The 24,469-nt window shown below is 39.1% G+C and overlaps 2 protein-coding genes across 16 annotated transcripts in view; both read left to right on the plus strand.

The window, feature by feature from the left end:
- The window catches only part of LOC5579310 (prominin-like protein), a 198,086-nt gene that overhangs the window by 117,980 nt on the left and 55,637 nt on the right, over positions 1–24,469 (plus strand). The window lies entirely within an intron of this gene.
- On the plus strand, positions 16,662–18,309 carry LOC110675310. Of its 5 annotated transcripts, none has more exons than XR_002499357.1 (3): positions 16,662–17,297; positions 17,359–18,160; positions 18,213–18,309. XR_002499357.1 is itself a non-coding variant. In XM_021839836.1 (3 exons), the coding sequence occupies exons 2-3, from the start codon at positions 17,576–17,578 to the stop codon at positions 18,228–18,230; spliced, it is 603 nt and encodes a 200-aa protein (XP_021695528.1). In that variant the 5' UTR covers positions 16,664–17,297; positions 17,359–17,575; the 3' UTR covers positions 18,231–18,309. The 5 variants fall into 5 exon arrangements, 3 of the variants coding, with proteins under 3 accessions (XP_021695528.1, XP_021695529.1, XP_021695530.1); XR_002499356.1 differs by having other exon boundaries at positions 17,359–18,151; XM_021839836.1 differs by having other exon boundaries at positions 16,664–17,297.

Consider the following 24,469-nt stretch of genomic DNA (forward strand, 5'->3'; position numbering starts at 1 on the left):
GTACAAAAGGGATAACCTGATTTTGATGGAAATTTGCGGTTATGCCATAGACCCTTTTAAAATTTGAATGAAACTTCCTCTAAAAATGCGTTTTGCATATATTTGAGAGATTGTAATGGTAATTTACGTAAAAATTGATACGAATAATGAATAAACGAGTTTGTTTACATATTGCAGTTTGGCCCTTTTCAAACGTTTCGCTAGAAATGAGATTGTTATCGTGATACAAAACAGTGATTGAGATTTGAGTGTGGGTCTGCCAGCAGTGCTTGTGCTGCATAATACCCTCTCGAGAGTCGCATGCGGTTCGGAGTTTGGTTACCACTGCTTTAGGCGTTCTACCAAAGACAAAATTAAGACCTCCATGTCCCTTGCAGTTGCCCAAAATTTTATGGCTCATGAGGTAATCTAGAATGCCGTGAAAAATGTACTGCGATCTGTCAAACTTGGGTATCTTTCGCAGTGACGAGGGACCAAATGCAGTACTAGAAGTGGTAACCAATCTGAGCCCGTGTGGGATGGATCTGGTTCGACGTTACATGAATACATCTTACTTTATTTTTTACTAAAATGCCTGCAATTTGTAAAAAATATTTTTTTTTCTTTTAAAGAATAAGTGACGAAATATTGAAAACTTCATCAACTTATGATCGCAGACTGACCCTCCTCGTAAAATGCGATGCTTGTGTTTTTCATATTCATGAGCTTATAAAATATATAAAATGAGGGTTTGCGAGGGTTGTGTTTTATTCGCGCGTAAATTTCCCAACTTCCATGAATTAACACTAAATACAATTCGTGATAATCTATAATCACGTATTGTATTTAGTGTCAATTCATGGAAGTGGGAAAATTTACGCGTGAATAACTCTACACGCTTGAAACACTTCGCGGACCTCTAAAGTGGGACGTTCTTGAGAATAATGTTTATGAAAACCGTCGAAGATCTCAGGATAATTTGACATATACACGTAGTTTTTGATTACGCTTGTTATCCACCACAGATAAAGCAAGATATCCAAAAAAAGATATTGAAAAATCCGACAGAAATTCTACTGCATAACTTTCTGTCGGATTATTCAAGATCTTTTATAGATATCTAGTAGGACAAAGATGATCATGATCCGTCTTGACATTGGGATTTTTTCTCGGTAAAGTTGTCTGAATCTCGGCTGGAGTATGCACTTGACTAGACAAATTGTTGCAAAATGTGAGCATAACCTCTGTTAAAACTAATCAAAACTGCTAGGAATAAGATATCCTCTCCTACTTGGGAGCATCCTAACAAAAATTCCAATCAGCGATTCGTCGAGGATATTCCAGGAGTTAATTGAAAAAATCCTAGAATATCTTGGCAACAAAACAACAACTCTCCAAAACTCAGATATTCGTTAAAAATCTTCCAAAAAATCGTGATGATTGGAGTGGAAACTAAATAGCAAAGGTTACACACTAAATTTCATTCCCCTAATCCCATCTGACCGCAAGGACGTGGCCGGCGCCATTATTGACCCTGCGTAAATAGAGGCACTGAGTTATGCGTACTGAAGAAGATTATGGCCAATCCCAGCCGATCTTCTAGTTGATTTTTTGTGCATCTTCACTGACGTCGGTCGATCACGGAATAGCAACCATTGAAAGGCGTAGTCAGTCTAAGCTAATCTAAGCTAAGCTAAGTAAAAAGGGATCAATGTTACCCCGAATTACGATACCTAAAAAGCTATAAAAATACACCATCAGAAGGTACACCCATCATCATGACCCGAGGAGGTCGCAAACTGGTTTCACTTTGGTGGCGTCGCGTCAATCCATCGTCTACCAGTCAATCGTCGGTCTGTCGGTCGGTGGTTAGTGGGTAATTGTATCACATGAGTAGACGGTTTTTCTTATTTCTGTTTTGCTTTTTTCTCAAACTTTCGTTGCTGCTTTTGGCAAGCATGATTGGCTTGGGATAAAGATCCGTGATTTCGGTGGTGTCTTGTACGTGCAGAGATCAAGACAACAGCGATGACTCACAGCCCCGACCCAAATGTTGCCCAAAATGCTTCACTTGAACCCGCGGGTTAAGCTGATCTCGTTCTTTGCAGTGCCGTCGACAGATCATTAGCGCATGAGATTTTGATGATGGTGAAAACGTGAGGTGATTGCTCTCTTACGCAGTGAAACGAAACCTGTTTTGCGTTGGCTAGGCTGTGGTTTTGCTAGATAGATGTGGTTTGCATGACTCACACTTTTGGTGTCTAGTAGACACTTGAAGTTTGGTTTCAAGAAATTGAGAAATGATTCTGGTCTGATTTTAGTTGTTTTATCAAAATGAAAATATTCTTTCGCTTCGCATCATTCAAAATTTCTGACTTCAGTACCTAAACAAATTACACAACTGATCCAAGTGACAAGGCTCATACAAAAAAAAATTTCGGTAGAATATTGCGGAATGTGCGGAAAAAGTCCATTGTAGCACCTACTGACTCGAGTAACTAATATTCTCAACCGTAACAAGTTCCTCGTCAAATCGCCCTACCTCCGCTGCAAGTATTCCGCAGAGTAGTCATTTGGTCCATTCCTGTACAACTTCTTTACGGAGAAAAGAGTCATCAATAGCATACAATATCGTTTGATATACTTCTTTATAAAAAGCTAGTGTTTCACTATTCCCATAAATAGAATTACCTGCAGAATTTCCTGTAAAGGAAGATAGGTACCGTTCTGATTCAAATTCTGGACAGCTTAATACTACGAATACCTTAATTTCACTTGAAATATTTAAAAAATTGCTGCTCCTTTGTTATCGCTCAGCTTTCGCATGGACGTGGCCAGGACCCGACTTACCCAACTAAATACTATAAATTTGACTCCAATTTAATATGTCACGTTATATCCCAGATTGGTCAGTTTTGTTCTTCTACACCGATAAATTTGGGTGTCAAACTTTACCACTTACTGAATAAATTAAAAATAAATACAGTTCATCTCTCCCTTACTCGATATTCCGTATATCGATATCGAGTTAGAGAACCATAGTAAAAGTTGGTTTTCATGGCTACCTCGATGTTTCCTTGGATCGCATATACACTGGTTTTGTATGGTCCCTTCAACATCGAGTTATGGAGAGTTGACTATAAAATAAATACCTAGGCCCATAAGAAACGACACAACATGATAAATCGATATCAAAATTGCAGTCTTCTTCAGTGTTAGTTAGGGTAAAATCACGAATTTCCGAACTACAAAAATTCTGTGAAAATTTTCGGATTTCTATACCGTTTTGTCTCAAATTCCGAACAATTAAGCACTTTTGCATATTAAGTGTTACTGTATTAAGTAATTTCACAATTTTGTGTGGCTGTTATTCACTTCATTGATGACTTTTTGTGTATTTTTCACGTTACCATCGAAACAAATATTTAAAAACAAACAATTAAGGCTCAAAATTGAAAACTATATCAGTCAGTTTTGATTCAAATTCCGAACACCAATTACTGACTCAAATTCCGAACACTTTTGTCTCAAATTCCGAACATGGTGAATTGAATAAATTTGTTTCATTATTTTTGCTTTAATTGTGATCGAATGACGCATAATTTTGCTCATTTGAGCTACAAACTACAGAATATATTAAATAATATAATAATTTGTACTATTGATTTTATGCTGTACAATTTGAATCATTGATGCGATTAACATTTGAAAAATACCTTATGTAAACGAGTCGTTGAAAATCAATCGAATATTATAGGCTTGTTCTTGGAAAAATCCTTTTGCTTCTTTCAATATGGCTGTTTCTCACTCACATATTTTCAAATGGAAAAGGAAAAGTTTGTTTGAGTGTTCCAGGTTGTTGAACAGAAAATAAATAAGATATAATTTTTAATTATGTTACAGACTGAATTTTATTATGCCGGGATTCCAACAACCAGACGCACCATTATTCAGCAAAATTGGCTCGACTATTTGGAGATCCAATAAGATGACACATGCTAAAATATGTAGCAAAGGACTGTGCTACAATCACCGACAATTTTTTTTTTGCTCAACTATCGAGGTGACCAGCAATACAATAATTGAAATCAAACCCTTCACTCAAAAATGGTTTTAAAAATGTTTAACATGGAGAGTGCATTGAAGAAAAATATGTTAATTTTGCGCTCAGTGTTTCATACATAAGGTACCGCGGGGCAAGTGGGAACGAAAAAAACGATAGTTCCAACAAATTGTTCAATTAAATTTTCAAATGTCAATATTTTTCAAATTAAACAACACAATCACATTTTGGTGACATATTTGCTGGTGTGTGCATGAAACTGATCGAATAATTGCGAAATTGTGAAAACCTTGGAAGAAAGCTTTAGAATGAGCCATTGGACGCAGTTACCTCGCTAAACGGGGCAAGTGGGACACATCCAGTTTCATGCGACAATCCACATCAGTAAGTCAACCATTACAATAAAAGGATTGATAAATCTTAGATTTTTAATTTTAAGTATTTTTAAATTTAAGTATATTTGATGTACATAAGGGATCAACCATAAAATACGTAACGTTTTAGGAAGAAAACCTTTATTTAATAGTATGTCACCTCACATTTAATATTAACTGAAAATTCCTCAATAGAAGCGTAAAGAAGAATTAAACATGTTCAAAATATATAATTTATAAGTTGTTAATTAAAATGCAGCACATAAACAATCAATAATTGACTAAAATATGTTTTATTATTATTTATATGCATGGCAGAAAACCATGCATGGGGTGGAATTGTTTTAAATCATGGGGGGGAATTGTTTTCAATCACTATTTATTTGGTAGAAATAACAAATCAAGTTCAAATAAACTAGAAAAGTAATCGTTCTCATGATGCATTTCAAATTTCATCTTCGTGTTTGTTCAATTTTGAAGTCGTTTACAATCATTAAAAAAATAAATAAATAAAAAATAAAGAATAATTACACTTTTCTTCTCCCTTTTATGCAATTACGTAATTTGAGATTGATCTTTTTTTGATAAAATCAATTGTTTGAATGTTTTAGTGCTACTCTCTAGGAAAATTTATGAAACGTGTACGAAAAGTTTTGATTCTGGTTTTTGTTTTGATAGGTCCCACTTACCCCGGGTACAAACATATTTTGGTGTAAAATAGACCATCAAAAATTTCATATGAAATGAAAACAAAATACTGGTTTATAGTCAATGTGATATAGAAGAGGTGAGGAGAAAGTCTGTGTGTGATTGTATTAGTGCAGTGGAAATTAAAAATAAACATTGAGGGGAAGATGGGTGACGTCATATGGTTCCAATGGAATGCTAAGAATGGGTACAAAACATTCCATATCGTGGAACAAGTTAAGATTAGACCGAAAAAAACAGCAGCTAACACCTAGACGTAAAAGTCGTACAATTATATTCCAGGAATATGTTTGTTAGCAATAAATTCGCGGTTTGAAAATACTTTTTTTCCATTTTCCCAATCAAATTGAATAAGCACTACAATCACGAATGCACCATCTAACGCAAAGTGTTAGTGATATTCATGCACATTTATTATCTGCAAGTATTTTGCGGCTCAGCCTATGTCTCAGTACCTTACGGTTTCACTTATAGTTTCATCTCATGCATTTTAAAACTACATCCTAAAATAAAACAAAAGTAAAGAGTAAATTACATGAATTACCTCGAGTGCCATCTTCCCGTGTTGATTTTTTTCGTGTTATTGTTTGACTAACAACACACAACACAACCTTGGTAACGAAAGGGTGACTAGCAACGCAGCCCCAGAAACTTTCGATAACGAACTGTATGACGTCACACATAGTCATAATGCAATGGGTTGCTGAGTGAAAAAAAAATCGGTGCACTAATACATATAAACAGTTGTGTATTATACAGAATCATCTCCTCACCTGTATTATAGCACATTGGTTTATAGTTAGCAGCTTGTAATAATACTTAAAATTGTAGCTTCTTGATGGAAATTCGATTTATAACACATTTATTTTTTGCGAGCCAATGCAAGACGTGAAACGTGTCACAATTTATCATGCAAGTTGAAAATGGCGCTGAACTGACAACTGTTACATGAACCACATGGTAATGAAAATAACAATATGTTTTATACTAAATACATTCCTTGTCATTGTATCGTCAACTTTCTAGAAGAATGCTCCAATGAAAAACTTTTCCTAAGTGAGCTATGACGAAACGCCCCACTTACCCCGTATTCTCACTTGCCCCGGGGTACCTTATATTTATTAAGTCGAATTATAACTACAATAGTAAATGAAATAATAATGAAACAGTTATCGTGGAGTTGAAATTACAGTAAAGTATAAATTGTCTATAGTTTTTGCATTGTCTTAATTTATAGGTTTTGCTTGTTTCTTCATTTTGTTCTTCATTTTCTCCAGGCGTTCTTTAGCTTTTTCAATTCTTACTGCATCTCTTTCTTTCTTCTTCTGTTCTTTCAGTTCATCTCTTTCATGCTGCTTCAGTACCCTCAACGTGGCTTTTACTTTCTTCTGTTCTTCCTTTTCCAATGATTTTTGTTTCCGTTCTTCTTGTCGTTTTTGTTTTGCAAGTTGAATTTGTTTTTTTATTTCTTGTTCTTCTTTATAAAACTCTTCCCAAGCCTCACTTGTCGCAACTGCTGGTGCGCATCGTTTCCTTTTCTTGATAGAAGATTGAGCTTCTGAGTTACGCTCTTCAGCTTTGTCTTTTTCTGCCCAGAAATAGAGAAATGTTCTCTACCGTATCAGAGCGATCACCTTTAATTAAAGTATTGTTTCCATTAAAACAAAAATATTTAATTTTAATTTCTTTCAATTACGCTCAAAATCCAACTCCTCAAACATATGTTCGTCATTCTCCAATTGTATAACTTCACAGGTCTGGCGTTCATGCTCAAAAAAGTTCGCATCTTCATTTTGATCTGAAAATATCAATTTGATTTCCTTACTACAAAAATGAACAGATAACCACTCCCGTCTTTCTTACAATCAACATCATTAGGAGCACATTCATTCAAAACAGCGCTTCCTTCTCCATCAAGGGTAATATCGAGGCCAACTAATGCTGGATCTATTTCAAAGTACTCCGGTGGCCCGTCTACTTCATCTTTGATGGTTCTCCATAAATTAAAGAGATGTGATGCTTCAAGCTCCCAAGTCCACATGAGATTACGCCGATGGTCTTCGAAAGTTTCCAAAACTTCAGGTGAAAGCCGACGATTTAGTTCACGAAGGAAAATTGTTGAAGGTATGCTCTGGTTTAATGGTTCCGTAGAGGTCGTAGATACAATATTGTTTGGCTGTTTGCTTTGATGATCAGGAAAAGATGCATAATCAATGGCCTCGGAGTTCCACGGATGCAGGCCACATTTTCTGAATCCATTGATCAATGTTTGTTCAATGCCGTTCATCGAATCAATAGCTTGTTTCAAAAGAAGAGCAAAGTCCGGCTTTGAAATCATTGCTCCTCCGTTGTCGAATCGCCACTTGACCAGTGCAGTGTCCCAAGCAGCTTTCATTGATTTAAAAAATGAAACGTCAAGTGGTTGGATGAAATGGGTAGAATTCGGAGGCAAACAGATCAAAATAATACCATGACTTTAACAAAAACTAACTGTATCGTAGGTCGCATGTGAACGGTGACCTTCGACAAATACAATAACGGGAAGCTTCACATTATTTTTGAGCAACCAAGGATGGAAAACGTTCCTCAAGCAGTCTAGAAACGCTTCCGACTTCATCCAACCACTCTCAATTCGCCCGACACCCCATCCTTTTGGGATACTCTGAGAAACATCTCGCGGCAGCCTTTCTTTGTACGGAAATAGAACTAAAGGGGCTAAAAGTACTCCAGAAGCAGATGCAGTCATCAGTACCGTGTATGACTCACGGTTGGAATTTCCTTGAATGGACTGTACGTTTTTCGTACCTGCAACAAAGAGAAAGAGATGTTAAATAGCCGGTGAATAATATATAACAATACGTATACCTCGCTTAGCAAAAACTTTCTTCTTGCGAGGATTTGGGGCCATTTCAAAAGCACTTTCATCCATATTGAAAATGCGGTCAGGATGGTTCAGAATGCCCAGGTAATCGTGCTTTGCGAGATACCGCTCAACTTCCTGGAACCATAAACGAACTTCATCCGGCGTGACAATCCGCCTTTTTGAAATGGGATTTGCAGTTCGCTTCGAAATCGTTAGATGCCTTTTTAGAAAGCGCAAAACTCAGCCACGTGAGGGTATTCCAGATCGGAATGCTCCCAACTGCTTAGCGTACTGGGCCACATTGATTTTGAGGATCTCTTCGCATATCGGATGACCTGCTGCGGCCATGTCCTCCAACCAGCCAACAATGTCCAACTCCTCACTTGGTGATAATACAGTGGGTTTTCCAGCGGCATCTCTACGATTGACTGCTTTTTCCGATCATACAGCGTTGTTACACGGATGTTGAACATCTTAGCTGCCGCTCGGAGAGATGTACCGCCAACTACAGATTCCAACGCTCGTTGAATGTTTTCTTTTTTAGCTTCCATTTCACACGATGCACCTGAAATAAAGATTCTTACACTATGTTCGACATTTGAATCAAGCTTCAGAACATGATTCATATTACGAACACTACATATTTTATTGATTTTTGTAGGATTTTTGCCCAAAATTGGCACTAAGTTGTTCAACAATCAATTATTCTTACCTTAAGTTATCTTGTAGTACGAAACAAATCAAACAAAATCGCGAAACAACACTGAAATAACTGAAATAGTAACGAAGCCGGTTTGAGCATAAATTGCTAGCAGGTGCACTTTTTCATAACTTGTGCGCTGTCACTTTTTTACAAATGCTTACTATTTTAAAAGTAGGCGCTGTAAATGCATAAAAATCTCGTTACAATCATTCTTACTATATGGAAATTACCCCAATGCAAAATATCTTAATATTAGTACACTATATCCATTAGAAATATAACAATTACGACAAGGTGTTCGGAATTTGAGTCTGTTCGGAATTTGAGACAAAACGGTACAAAGTAGGCCGACATCGTATGGATGAGTCGAAAATAGGTGCTCTTCCACTAGTTGTTTCTACAGGGTGTCCGCAAACTATCCGTACAAACTTTGAAGACATGGCTCTATATAATCAAGTATAATAAATTCAATATTCTTGCATGGTTTTAAACATTGGCTTATTATAGTCTTAGGAAGTAAGTTTGACACATTTACGATTTCAAATAATTGCAAAACCAACCCAAATGTATGTCCATAGAACTCACTGGATTTGAGCCGTACAATTTTATATTTTCAGTCTAACTTGAAGCCACTAACCTGTAGATTACTTCAAATAATTATAGGACATTTGGTTTCATCTCTTTTAGGTTTTAGAGATAATACATCTCCAGTATGACTAGCGGCCCTCAGGAAAAATGTCTCCGAAAAATTTAAATTTACCTATGTCAATAACAAGAAATTTTTTAAAGTTGTATTTTGTGTTAACATATAGATGTATTATAGAAGGTACATGAACATTGATTTTTTATTGTTTTCAATGCGAGATCATCTTTCTAATGTTTTGCTGTTCGGATAATTTGCGGACACCCTGTACAGTGGATGATTATTCATTACAGGGTGTCCATCCATCCGGGAAAACCGGGAAAAACCCGGGAATTACAAATGACCGGGAAAAATACGGGAAATACCCGGGAATTTGGTGAACACCCCGGGAAAGCATGTATTGCAAACAAAAGACTACCAGTTCATTTAAATTTTAAGTATTCATTTATTTAGTTAACATCTACACAGATAACACTGAATCAACAATTTCACGCCACAATACTCGATTCGTGGCCGCATCTCTCCATCCTCGGTTCTGCCCCACGCTCGCCAAATCGATACGCACTTGATCCGCCCACCTAGCTCGCTGCGCTCCACGCCTTCTTGTACCAACCGGATCCGAAGCGAACACCATCTTTGCAGGGTTGCTGTCCGGCATTCTTGCAACATGCCCTGCCCATCGTATCCTTCCAGCTTTGGCCACCTTCTGGATACTGGGTTCGCCGTAGAGTTGGGCGAGCTCGTGGTTCATCCTTCGCCGCCACACACCGTTCTCCTGCACACCGCCGAAGATCGTCCTAAGCACACGACGTTCGAAGACTCCAAGTGCTTGCAGGTCCTCCTCGAGCATCGTCCACGTTTCATGCCCGTAGAGGACTACCGGCCTTATGAGCGTTTTGTACATGGTACATTTGGTGCGGGCGTGAATCTTTTTTGACCGCAGCTTCTTCTGGAGGCCATAGTAGGCCCGACTTCCACTGATGATGCGCCTCCGTATTTCACGGCTAACGTTATTGTCAGCCGTCAGCAAGGATCCAAGGTAGACGAACTCGTCGACCACCTCGAACGTATCCCCGTCTATCGTAACACTGCTACCTAGGCGAGCCCTGTCGCGCTCGGCCCCACCAGCTAGCATGTACTTTGTCTTGGCCGCATTCACCACCAGTCCAACTTTTGCTGCCTCGCGTTTCAGGCGGGTGTACAGGTCTGCCACCTTTTCAAATGTTCGGCCGACGATGTCCATATCATCCGCGAAGCAAACAAATTGACTGGATCTCGTAAAAATCGTACCCCGGCTGTTAAGCCCGGCTCTCCGCATAACACCTTCTAGCGCAATATTGAACAACAGGCACGAAAGTCCATCACCTTGTCGTAGTCCCCGGTGGGATCCAAACGAACTGGAGTGTTCGCCTGAAACCTTCACACAATTTTGCACACCTTCCATCGTCGCTCTTATCAGTCTCGTGAGCTTCCCGGGAAAGCTGTTCTCGTCCATGATTTTCCATAGCTCTACGCGGTCGATACTGTCGTATGCCGCCTTGAAATCGATGAAAAGGTGATGCGTTGGGACCTGGTATTCACGACATTTTTGGAGGATTTGCCGTACAGTAAAGATCTGGTCCGTTGTCGATCGGCCGTCAACGAAGCCGGCTTGATAACTTTCCACGAACTCGTTTACTACGGGTGACAAACGACGGAAGATGATCTGGGATAATACTTTGTAGGCCGCATTTAGAATGGTGATCGCTCGAAAGTTCTCACAGTCTAACTTGTCGCCTTTCTTGTAGATGGGGCAGATTACCCCTTCCTTCCACTCCTCCGGTAGCTGTTCTGTTTCCCAGATTGTGCCTATTAGTCGGTGCAGACAAATGGCCAGCCTTTCCGGACCCATCTTTATGAGTTCAGCTCCGATACCATCCTTACCAGCAGCTTTATTGTTCTTGAGCTGGTGAATGGCATCCTTAACCTCCCTCAAAGTGGGGGCTGGTTGGTTTCCATCTTCCGCAGTACTGACGAAGGCATTTCCTCCGTTGTCCCGTCCTTCATTGCCTGTGCTCTCAGCACCATTCAGGTGCTCGTCGAAGTGCTGCTTCCACCTTTCGATCACCTCACGCTCGTCCGTCAGAATGCTCCCATCCTTATCCCTGCACATCTCGGCTCGCGGCACGAAGCCGTTGCGGGATGCGTTGAGCTTCTGATAGAACCTACGCTTTTCCTGAGACCGGCACAGCTGTTCCATCTCCTCGCACTCCGTCTCCTCCAGGCGGCGTTTTTTCTCCCGAAAGAGGCGGGTCTGCTGTTGCCGTTTCCGTTTATAGCGTTCCACGTTCTGCCGGGTCCCTTGCTGCAGCATGACCGCCCGCGCTGCATTCTTCTCCTTCAAAACCTCCTGGCACTCCTCGTCGAACCAATCGTTCCATCGACTCCGTCCCACGTACCCGACGTTGCTCTCAGCTGCATCGTTGATGGCTGCTTTTACTGTTCTCCAGCAGTCCTCAAGAGGGGCTTCGTCCAGCTCACCCTCTTCCGGTAATGCAGCCTCGAGTTGCTGCGCGTATGCCGCTGCGACATTCGGTTGCTTGAGCCGCTCTAGGTCATACCGGGGCGGCCGTCGGTACCGTACGTTGTTAACGACGGAGAGTTTTGGGCGCAGTTTGACCATCACCAGATAGTGGTCAGAGTCGATGTTAGCGCCACGATAGGTCCTGACGTCGATAATGTCGGAGAAGTGCCGACCATCAATCAGAACGTGGTCGATTTGCGATTCTGTCTGCTGTGGTGATCTCCAGGTGTATCGGTACGGAAGGCTGTGCTGGAAGTAGGTACTACGAATGGCCATATTCTTGGAGGCGGCAAAATCAATTAGTCGTAGGCCGTTTTCGTTCGTCAGCCGGTGGGCGCTGAACTTTCCAATCGTCGGTCTGAATTCCTCCTCCTGGCCAACCTGAGCGTTTAGATCTCCTATGATGATTTTGACGTCGTGGCTTGGGCAACTGTCGTACTCGCGTTCAAGCTGCGCGTAAAAAGCGTCTTTATCATCATCAGTGCTTCCGGAGTGAGGGCTGTGCACGTTTATTATGCTGAAGTTGAAGAACCGGCCTTTGATCCTACACTTGCACATTCTCTCATTGATCGGCCACCACCCGATCACGCGCCTCTGCATATCACCCATCACTATAAAAGCTGTTCCCAGCTCATGTGTATTGCCGCAGCTCTGGTAGATGGTATGGTTACCTCTAAACGTTCGCACCATTGATCCCTTCCAACACACTTCCTGCAACGCTACGATGCCGAATCCACGGTCCTTCAGCACGTCGGCGAGTATGCGTGTGCTCCCGATGAAGTTGAGAGATTTACAGTTCCACGTACCGAGCTTCCAATCGCTAGTCCCTTTACGTCGCTGTGGTCTTCGCCGATTGTCCCGGTTCGTATTCTCTCGTTGATTATTCGTTGCTTCATTTTTTTACGGCTGACTTGCAGGGCCTGACACCAACCCCCTAGATTTCCGGAGGACCATTCCCCCTAAATGTTCGGAGGACCATAGTGCGCAGTTTAGCTTAGAGTCCTTCTCTGGCACTCGGACGATGATCAGCCGCCCCTGACATGGGGAACAGACGCTGTTGTGAGCCGCTCCTAACATGGAGTACAGACGCTCAAGGTTTGCAGAAGCAAAAGCAAAAGCAAACCCCCCCTTCCCTGTCAGCATACGACCAAAGTTCCCACCGGGGGTTGGTTACCCGATCTTCCCTAAGGTTACTCGTACCCCGGCCAGTACCGCGAGGAGGTAGGGATAGGAGTTGCTGGGCAAGAGGCTAAGGACCGCACAAAGGGGTCTATTTTATTCCTTCAGGTACGCGAGGTACCAATGGTACGCCATGCCCAGCCATTTACCAACCAAATTTTAAGTACTATGGGGTAAAACTAGAATTTTAAACAAGGGGTGCAACACCGTCTGCAATTCGTACTTTGCATTATGATTATTTTTTGGTGAGGTGATAGAGAGATACTTAACGATTAGGATCTTTGAAACATTTCAAGAGGGGTACTTAAGGATTTCTGACAATGTTCTTGGCGAGATGATTGTTAGATTTCCATTTGAAATCATTGCAAATTTTATATGAAATCTTTGCTAGAATCCTAACGAAAATCGAATCGATATTCGATAAGTATTTAAAAATTCTTTCTGAGAGATCACTGAAATGGTTAATAGTAGATTGCTAATAAGATTTTCTGTAGACTCTAGAAAAGGTCCTTGGCTGATTTTGATTTAAATTCTTAGAAGTTAATGTCCCTCTGATATTTGGATAAGAATTTTTTTTTTTTAATATTATCCGTTCAATTTTTTTCTCGCATGAGCTCTTTTTACTCAGAATTTCAATCACAAACACATAGTAAATGTTCATTCAAACAGCATAAATGTTGATACATATTTTTTAAAAAGCAGTTTCCTGAGAAAAATCATATTAATTCAATGTGAATTTAAGAAAAAAACAAACGAATTAATATGATTTAAAAAAATTTTTATTAAAATTTTTCACTAAGATATTTTCTAGAGGAAAGCGCAAAACATTACTGACATATTTTTGATTTTCCTCGTTGTAAAAATCCACGAGATCTTTGAAAAAATATCGTAGAGATGAGCAATAGGTGTAATTTTTGAAATTCAAAATTCTTCACTTATTGCACCCAAATCCTTGGCGCAACTCGCATACAGTTAACTGGATTTCTATTTGATTCCTTGTTAGATTTTAACATATTCCTGCAGCAGTACTTCTTGGGAAGATTCTTGAAGGTTATCTGACTTTTCCAGGCGAAATTCATCCCACGGTATACAATGGGCTATGAAACCCATTAGAAAGTGTCTTGAAATATTCACAGAAGCCGCCAAAGTTGATGCTTGCTATATTCCTTACAATATCCTCGAAAAATTGTCTAGCAAAAATATCTTCACGGGAACCTTTCAAGACGATTTTTGGGGAAATCATCAACGCTAATCCCTGGCCAACAAATTGATCGTGAGATTATTTGTTGGAGTTTTCGCAAGAGCTTATACTGCAAGAATTTTGTAGAATTTGAGCAATATTCTTTAGAGATGTTTCTTAGATACTAGTTCCTTGTTATTTTTACTGTAAATCCATGCAGAAGGCCATAGAAAATATTATATATGGAACGCAGGATCTCTGTGAGACCCTGTCAAGGATATCTATTGATAAATGTATAATTTTTCGAAGGATTTCCCTAAACCGCTAATCAGTTTCCTTGCCAAGATGGAAATTACGAAGCATCTTACGCGTGTAAACCAACGCAAAACAAACACGAAAGATTCGCGAACAAACTTGATGAGAGTAGGTTTGCACCTGCCTGCACGAGAGAACATACCAGAACAAATATCCTTCTTCTAATCTGCATTTAATTCACCTTATACTAAAAACCAATCAAATCTTTTTCATTTATTTAACAAAAAAATCAAATCTTTTTCATTTATTTAACAAGAAAAATCAAATCTTTTTCGTTTATTTAACAAAAAAGACAATTTTTGTTTGCATGGGTCCGCGGGATATTTGTAGAACTTGAAAGGGGCCACAGCTCCAAAAAGGTTGGGAACCACTGGCTTATGAGGCCTCTGACGAGATTTTGTATAGATTTCTGCAGATTGACAGCTAATTCTATTAATAATCCAAAACAAATGTCATGGCTAGTTATTTGATGAATAAATAAATAAAGAGGTCCTTTAGGTACTATTGGTAAGATTTTTGTAAAGTATTTGACTAGATTATTGATATGTTGATTGAATCTTTTGAAGATTACTTTGAAGATGCAATCTTGGATTCATGTCAAAAGTTTTAGCCAGCTTCAAAGGAGAACAATAACATGTATTTGGAAATATTGTTTCTGTTAAAAGAACTTTTTTTAAAGACACCCACACGTTAATGCTTGACCTGTGAAGGAAGCACCACACTAGACAACGGACTAGCATGCAACGCCAAATGGTACAGTCGGAGAACATTTCTCACGAAAAGTTTTCCGCACGGCTACGAAAATGAGATTCATCACAGATCAATCATTTCTCCATAAATCAGGCATAAGCCATGTCTAACGCATAATTCTTAAGACATTCTTAGAAGGTAATAGCAACCTATTTAATTTTGCCCTTTTGTGGAAGTTTAGATGCACAAAGCAGGCATTTATATTATTCCATAATTTCTCTGAACTTCCTACGAATTCCAGGGGGTAACGGTGTTTTAGATATTTCAGCAAATCAGCATTGTTTTTTCATAAGGGCCTATCTACAATCATCGATTTCTCTTCATCGTTAATCTCTTTGCGTTATTGCAGAAAACTGATTCTGTTGTCGTAGGATGAAGAATTACTATATCTTCTTCATTAATAAGAAATATTGAAGATTTATCCAGTTTAGCAAAGTTATTAGCGGAAGAGAGGATCGATGAAGATGTGCAAACATATTTTAAATCTTTTTTCCCAAAACTCTTTTAAAATGTAAACCGTTTTTTTAATTGTATTAAAAATAATTCATAAATAAATTAGATCATGCCCTCCATATTTGTCAATATCGTATAAAAAAGGAGAAATTTCTTGGACACCCGGGAAAAATCCGGGAATTGGAAAACTGATTTTGAATGGACACCCTGATTATTCATTTTTCGTATCAGTAGGTGAATTCCGGCGCACATTTTCTTCGAAGACAAGAAAATTTCTTCCATAATCCACCAGCAAGAAAATTTTCTTCTCTTCGAAGAAAATACGCGCCGGAATTCGCCTACAGGTACCGTTTTGACTCATATTCCGAACACTTAAGGCCATCAGTGACTTCAAAGGCATCTAATAGGCATTAATTAGCTGATTAGCGTGAAAATTTCAATTGCTTTACAAAGCCCAACTGTTAGCTGCTAGATTTGCTGATAAAATTGTTTATTTAAACTTGTTAAGTATTGTTTTTACGTAAAAGTTTGGATCAACATTTTGATTCAAATGCCGAACACTGGGTTCATTCTGTATCATATTCCGAACACCTTGATTCAAATTCCGAACAGCACGAATAAATCATATTCAAATGAATAATTTCGCAAATAAAATCATTTGAGCTAGTTCTACTGGTCTCGAACAAGACAATCATCACTACTCCCGAGGTATAAAATAGATTTAAAGACGTTAAAATTGAATTGCAATTGACTGCCATTTCCTTGTTATTTGGTGACATATTTCAGCGAAACATTTCAATCAAATCGTCATACAAAAACCGAGTGTTCGGAATATGAGTCTGTTCGGAATTTGAGACAAAACGGTATTTGATTCAAAATAGAAGATAACAAAGATATCCATGCTTTAATTAGCAGTCAAGTGTCAAACTGTAAACAAAATCCAGAGCGCACCAGCAAAATTTCCAGTGTTCAAATCGAATAAAAAATCCATGCCCGCCAATTTTGGTCCTCACACAACTTTGGGCACCTCGGACAGCATGGAATCCACGGAACCGCCGTACCCTACCATAGAAATCGTCCAACCATCCCCACCCGTTTCCAGGGAAGCTCCGGATCACCATCAAATTCTTCAGGAGATGACCTTTCATTCGATTCATTCACGGCTACTGGAGATTGATTGCAAAATGAGTCGGCTGGAGTCGAAGTTCTACGAGGATTTCGCTCGATTGGAGTCCAGTGTGGCCAAGTGCCAACGAACGATCGAGCTGGTCAACGAATCGTTGGGTATAATGAACAAGAGTTCTGCTTCCGAATCGTCTCCAAGAGATATGATGGTAAATTTGAGATTCGGACATAGGGAGCAGAGCCAGTTGTTTCATACGATCAGGCACGCAACAAATCAAGCGGAATCGACTTCCGTATCGGAACAGGTCATGAACAACCCTTGTACTTCCTATCACAACAGAGTCATTGAACGCAAACGAAGTGGACTTCTAACGCGAATAAAAGATCAAGTTAGAAGTGGTGAGTTTAGCAAAACAAAAATTTAATGAAAAAAATTAAATAAGTATTAAAATATATTTAGCTTTTAGCGTCCCTTGCGTTGTGACGCCCACTTTTGTAGTCTACCCATCTTCTGCCCCAACATCAGCTTCTACCATGGGTGCCATGGTGACTCAACACCATCCGCAGTAGCCCAGTAGGCCATTTTGACCCATAAATTTTCTGAAACCATCAAAATCTGAAGCAAAATTTCAAGTTTCTCAAAAATTTAAAATCTGAAAACCTAAAATCCCAAAAAAATGTCTCTGGAACAAATTTACTTCAATGAAAACATGAAACCTTCTCAATCGGCCGTGCAAATAACCGAAATGGTTGGACCAAAAAAGATTGTACCGCTGACGGAAGCACTACTTCACGAAAAGCATTGCACTCTCTCTACGGATGTTCAGGAACAGATGAAATCCTTCGAACAACGCTTGGCAGACGTCGAAGCAAAGGTGGAACGTTTGCACGAAATTTGCGAAGAATGCGCCCAAAGTGTCCAGGTGGAATGCGGTTCGGAGTTGGCCAGTATGGTGAGTTCAATCGTGCCTTCCGAAGTCGAGGAAGCTCAGGAGCGTCAGATTCTGAAGTATATAGTCAAGGAAGAAGGAGTCAAAGATGTGGCCGTGGCGCCAACTGTATCCCTGACGGAACTGTACGATCGCATGAAGGCCGAAGAAAGAGTCCGGGAAGCCAACTTTCGGCGCATGCACCGTAACAAACAGTTTCGGGATTTGCTGCTGAATGGAGTGGCCGTGGACCCTAGCTGCTGTAAGCGATTCCGAGAGGAACTTCCAACAAGCTGCTCAAGAGATGCCCCAGAGGAAGAGAAGGTATTCAATGTAATAATCCCACATTGATTGACGGGCGTATAATGCGTGGAATTATTTTCAGATCTGCAAATTTAAATGAGAAACGTTCACTTCTTACCACGGGACAAATCCCAAAGAATCTCGCACTGGCAATAAACCCCATTGAGTCCAATCACCAAGCTCAACTCGTTTTCAATTCTCCACATCACGCGGCTTTGTTGGGCATTATTTATTCCTAATGTTGGCAGCTTAGGATGGACGGGTTGCAGGGCTGGTTGCGTCTTTATTTTAATGGAAAACGTCTTTATTTTAATGCGAAACCAACGCGTCTTTATTCTAATGCAAAACTAAAGTCTCCTTTTTCTCGTGACAGTAAGTCCTGATGCAAAGGCTCTAGAGAAATCTTCCCGAAATTTCCTTTTAGATTAATCGAAGGATTGCTTTTTCTAGCGATTTCTCAAGAGAATTCATGCAGAAATTATCCGAAGTTTTTGAAGAACTAATTCGAGAAATTTATCTAGAATTTGCTCCAACTAATTCCATGGTACTTCCTCTAGTAATTTCCCTATGAATTACTCTGAAATTTTTCTCTTATACTATCCCTTAATTTCATCTAAAGGGTTTTCCACGAATACTTCATCGTTTTCACCAGAAGTTACACTAGCAGGTCTTTCGAAGATTTCTACAGTTCTTACAAGAAAATCCTCAAAGGTTCTGTTGCTCAAGCGGGAATTTCTTTCTTGGGTGAAAGAAACACGAAGTGATTTTTTTTCCACATCACACTCGGCCTACCTTCCGAATGGTTAGAGTCCGGTTTTTTTTTTTCATTTATCTAAAATATATATATTTTTAATTTGATGAAGATGTACTAGCCGGAAGTCTTGAACAAAATTATAGTGAAATCGCTACTAAAATCACTTGAGACTCAGGAGTTTTTTCAGAAATTTATGAAAGAATCTTTTTTCTTTAAACATAATGGGGGGATCACTGAATTAATTTCTGGAGTTGAACAAAAAACAAATCCTAATTGGTGGTAGTTGGTCCCTAGTGATTTATCCTACCTCCGTTCTGGTCACGATCTTCAGATTATCGTGATTCGTCAACATTCGTATTGATAAAGTGGAGGGACATGGTTGAAATGGAGTTTAAAAGAAACGAATGTCAGAACAGGTATCCACCGGCGACGCCAAACGGACCAACGTAATGTGGTGTAATTTGGGATTTGTGGATTGAATACTGATATTTTTTGCCAAGCATCAATATGGGTGACTTTCGAGGATAGCGAAACGTAAGAGGGGTTAGGACAAGGTTGTGGATTTACTGGGTAAATCCATCACATTGGGGTTATGACTCTGTGTCTTGTCAGGAATAGGGTCTGATTGGTATGGTAGTATGCAATAGAGTTCGGAATTGATAGACAGACTTTGAGGAAAGAAGTTTTGAACGTAAGGCAGCAGCACCTTGGATCTTGGAGGGCGCATGTCTGGAGAGTTGGGCAGCTGTTCATACTAGGTTACATTACGTAGAAAGTGGAATCTGTTTTGCCGTGCACAAATTATGGGAAGTATTTGAAAATGTTTTCTTGTTCAGAGAGGATTTTTAGCTCTGCGTTATATTAGGAGGATATTATAGTGCATGGTCTACTGATGACTGTGTATTTTAAGGGTGATCGAATGAAAGCTTTGTTGAGTAAAGTTACTGTTGAATTTTTGCAGTTCGTAATTGTTTTGAAATGTTTGTCGGACAATAAGAAAATTTTCTAGGGTATTTGTTTGGATGCTAATGCATTATATTGATAAATCTAATTGTTCGTATCACACGCGAAGCATAGCATAACCCAATGTATAATGAAATTAGGTTCGAAGAAAGGATTAATATTTGATCACTTAAACTTTACGCTGCAAGATATTCTTAATCGTTTTTCTTTTCTTCTGATGTACAGGAATAACTGGTATATTTAGCTAAAATAATGAACAATCATACGCATAGAGCCTACGGGTCATGCAGTTAGGATTGAAATTAAAATAATATTGCGCATTTCTTTCACACCACAGGTTTATCGCAGAAGTTTTTACATGTGCGGAGGCGTTGGTAGAGGTGCGCGATTGCGTCGAGTCGGGTCGGTGTTTTCAGCGGACTCATTTTTCGCAAATCGAAGAATGAGTGCTCTGAGGGCATCAACATGATTCGATGAGGTCCCACACTTTTATTTGCACTTTTGCACTTGTAAATGTCTTACTAAATAGGAATACTTTGTGTTAGGGAAAGTGCAGGAGAATAAAATATAATTCATTAGAATTTTCTGATAGAGGCAGAGTTCACATGTTACTTAGGTATTTAAAATCAAATGAGAACCACATTAAATAATAGATAAACACTAATGGTCATATTTTTTATATTTTCATTTCATCGCGGTCCTTATTGCTCGAGCGGAGACGACAAAACTCGAGGTGGATAGAATCGACGCAACTACGACACGGAAAAGAAACAGATGAGAAACTATCGATACATTTATTCAACTATAAAAACCACGTTTTAACGTAATGACTTTATTTCTTCTCGTTTCAGCAATCCAACAACCAAACCATCTCTACTATCTTTTCATTTCCTCTTCGTTACATTTATAGTCCCTCTGGCACTGAATCGAATGACGCATTCCGCTTTTTATTAGCGATGTCTTTGCTGTACGTTGAGCATGGTGTCGGAGGTGATGTGCTGTGTAGAACATCGGATGTTCTACACGGCACGCTACTTCCGGCATTTTGTTTGGCGTGCGGGATAGGCAGTGCTAGTGATGATATGAAGGCCGCTATTCGGTTTAGTGCCAGACTAGGACTATATCTATTTAATGTATCTGAAGCTTGTGGGACCGCTTTAATTCCGGCGCCTGCTTGTGGAAGATCCCGGTGTGCTAAACGGTATAGGACATGTTAACGGGGGAGGCTTGGTAGGTCCTCACCCAGCCCGTGTCTAGATGGGCGGATAATTGTCTGCCAGGGTGTGGATTGAGCAATTACAATTACAATTGAACAAAAAACAAATCCTAATTGAATTTTCAAACGTATCTTGTACCAAATTCATGGAGAATTTCCATAAAAGGCCGTCAAACGATCAATAAATGAAGAAATCTTTTGCGTAATACTTGGGAAAATAACTAAATTAGTTTCTGATCAAATTCCTAGAAACTACTGGCTATTGAGCAAAAATATTACTGCACAATCGACAAGCATTTCGCGAAATACTATTTATACTATAAATAAACTATTGTTTTCTCTTTTGATTGCCGGCATTCAAAAGATTAAATTGAAAACACCTATACAACAAATGTTTATGGTCTATCGCCAGCTTTCTAGGCGAATCCTGGCAATATACCTTCCCCAACCTCCAACTCCGTAGCACTTATGAGCGCTGAGTCGGTTGCCTCTCATTAAGTAAGTGCTACATCAACATTCCCCTATCCCAAGTTACGGTAAAGATGGGCGTGGCCGGGAATAGCGATATTCATGCTTTTAGTATTCTTGTTTATGATTTGAACAAGGTAGGGGAAGTGGTGATAAAATGAACAGGGGTGGTAAAATGAACACCGTGCCTTTTACCGAGAAAAAACAAAATTCGATGAATTTTTATCACGCACAGACGATTTAGAGCATAAATCTGAGTGTTCGAGTTGATACGGAGGTCAATTGAAGTTAAAATGTCAACAAAAACTAAGATTTTAGAAAACCACGTTTGAAAATTAGAACTGACGTAACTTTTAGCTCGGAAGACTTGTGGTTTTTCAGTGAGGTGAATATCGTTATGATATGATGTCAAATTTGATACCTTTAGAATTCGTTTTGAATGGGTTACAATCATTATTGGATGCATTATTGGTGGGGCAATGAAAATTTTCAGAAATATTTGTTTTGCTCACCAACCGCTGTTCATTTTACCCACATAGTGCAGGTAAAATAAACATTTGCATCGCTTTTTGATAGCGATGAAAATATGTGAAAATTTAGCTATTTTAGTCTGAATCCATGTAGCTACTATAGATTACATCCCTATTTTTGATGTAGTAAGGTTGAACTATACAAATTCCTCGTTTTTCTATCAGAAACAAGATGATTTCCTTAAGGTGTTCATTTTACCACCCCTTCCCCTATACTCCCCTGCCTTGTTCCTGAAAGTAGTCAGGATGAGATTATTGAAAAGAAACATGAATGTTGCTAGTATCCAATCTACGAAGTATACCGTAACTACGCTAACGCTAAATTCCTAGAAAAAAATCTTGGTAATATGCTAATACTTGTCATAATGTAACGAGTAATAATTGTCGCTATTCAAAAATAAATCTAGTAAAACTATATTTTTCTGGCCTATTTAGCTCCTGTGAGGTCTTCTCTTATAAGCATGGGATCTCCAATTGAGTCCTAAAATGTTCAATGAATTCTTGTTTTTATTTAATAATACGAAAGAGCATGTTCGAGTTCGAGCAAATTTGAGTTTAAACCAAGGGGTGTGACAAAATCTCAAAATTCATAAAAAATGTTTTTTTGGACCTAAACCAATGAAAATAATTTAAAAATTGAGTAAACATGTGTTTCTGCCCTAAATTTAAGCGTTTGATACTAAAATTGGGATGGGGCTTTAGGACACTCAGGCTGTGAACCGTTTCACCGATTCGTTTAACTTTTAGTTAACATTTGACAGCTCGATAGTTATTTCCCCTCCGGTTAGAAATAACCCTACTCTGGAGCATGGTTAAACTTGACAGTATGAAAGTTATTTTCTGCTCCCGTCAATTTGAGAATAACTAACTTAGTTCTGAACTAACTACTCGACTGTCAAAGCTCAAATGGGTCGACCGCGAAGTTCAATTTAACCATTTGAAGGAAAAATAACTATCAAAATGTCAAATTTTAACTAATAGTTAAACGAACTGGTGAAACGGTTCACAGCCTCAGTCGCTACAAGCCCTGCGGTTGTGACGGGTGGCGACCTGGCGAACAAAAGTCGTGCAGCTGCAGAACATTTCTTGTTGCACTCCCGTTGTCAGCTTTTATATGAATACGCCGTTTGACTGACTGGGCAAGGATTGGGAAAACAAAACACTCTCAACAAATGCCACAACAGCACAATTCAAGATCGGCAAAAGAAATAAGTAACAAGAACCAACTGGCCTAGCTTTAAGGGCTCAGTCGGTCGGTCGGTCTCTCGATTTTATGCGTACTTTTGAGTTGGGATAAGCTACATTCTTGCCAGTTGACTTAGTTTTACATTAATGTGAGTCCCGTCTACGTGGTACACGTTACAGCTGTTATTTTGGGATAAATGACATGGACCGCTATTTTGTATATTATTCTTAGTTTTCTCACTGTAGAAGAGATTGTTTATGCTATTATCAGCGTTGAAGATTGTATTCCTATGGGGGCATACTGTAGTATTTCTTGGTTTACATCAGGATTTACTGGGTAATATTTTTATTGAAAGTTCTGAAGATATCTTTAGAGAAATTACTGGTTGTGTACGTGAATACGTCGTGAACGAAAATTATAGAGAAAATCATGGGAAATCCACGGAAAAATCACTAAAGAAATAAATACCTGCTTGATGAAGTTCTGAAAAAACATTGGAGGAATCTCTATAAAGTACGGTTAATCAAATTTCTAGTTGAAATGGAGTAGTTTATAATATCTAACTTTGAGCAAAAATCTTCCAATAATCTTGCTGATCTTCCTAATCATGTTAAAATACATATAGTAAAACCTGATTTAATATGAAAATAATCTAGAAAAGCCTAAAAGTGCCCTCAGAGGAATGTTTAGTTACGCTTTTAGTAACTTCAAAGCTTAAGAATGGTACGATTTCATTATTCTTTGCTCTCCGTTGGTGGAGAAATTAATATTTAAGTAACCTATTGATCCATCATATCAAATTACTATAAATTACGCCTAATTTATTAAATATTTCATGGTCGTCGTTTGGACTATTATCACTATCGCTTTGTTGTTTAGCAAGTCCTTATTGAATCATTAAGGTAGCGTCCGTCAAATCTGTTTGTTTGTCATCAAAGATTATAGCTTCCTTCCGAAAACTCAACGTTATCTTATGATGGATGACTCGTCGTCGTCCAATCCGCAGAAACTACCGGCAAAACAAACTAGCCATGCTCTTCTGCAAAGCCATTAAAACTAAAAGCCTCTCTCACTTCGAATACCGCACCGAGAAGGCGACGGTTGAAATGCGTTTTTTCCTTCGTGAAATAAGAGCTACTAGGGAAACGCATCGCATCTTTGGCTGTTTTGTATCATTTCGTCTTGATAAGGCGAATCATGGCGATGCCCAAGTAGCGCTTTA

The sequence above is a fragment of the Aedes aegypti genome, chromosome 2 (genome assembly GCF_002204515.2).
Source record: "Aedes aegypti strain LVP_AGWG chromosome 2, AaegL5.0 Primary Assembly, whole genome shotgun sequence".
NCBI classification, from domain to species: domain Eukaryota; kingdom Metazoa; phylum Arthropoda; class Insecta; order Diptera; family Culicidae; genus Aedes; species Aedes aegypti.

What these genes read in the sequence shown, in the direction of transcription:
- LOC110675310 (XM_021839836.1), top strand. Translation starts at nt 17,576, where the DNA reads ATGTCTCTGGAACAAATTTACTTCAATGAAAACATGAAACCTTCTCAA.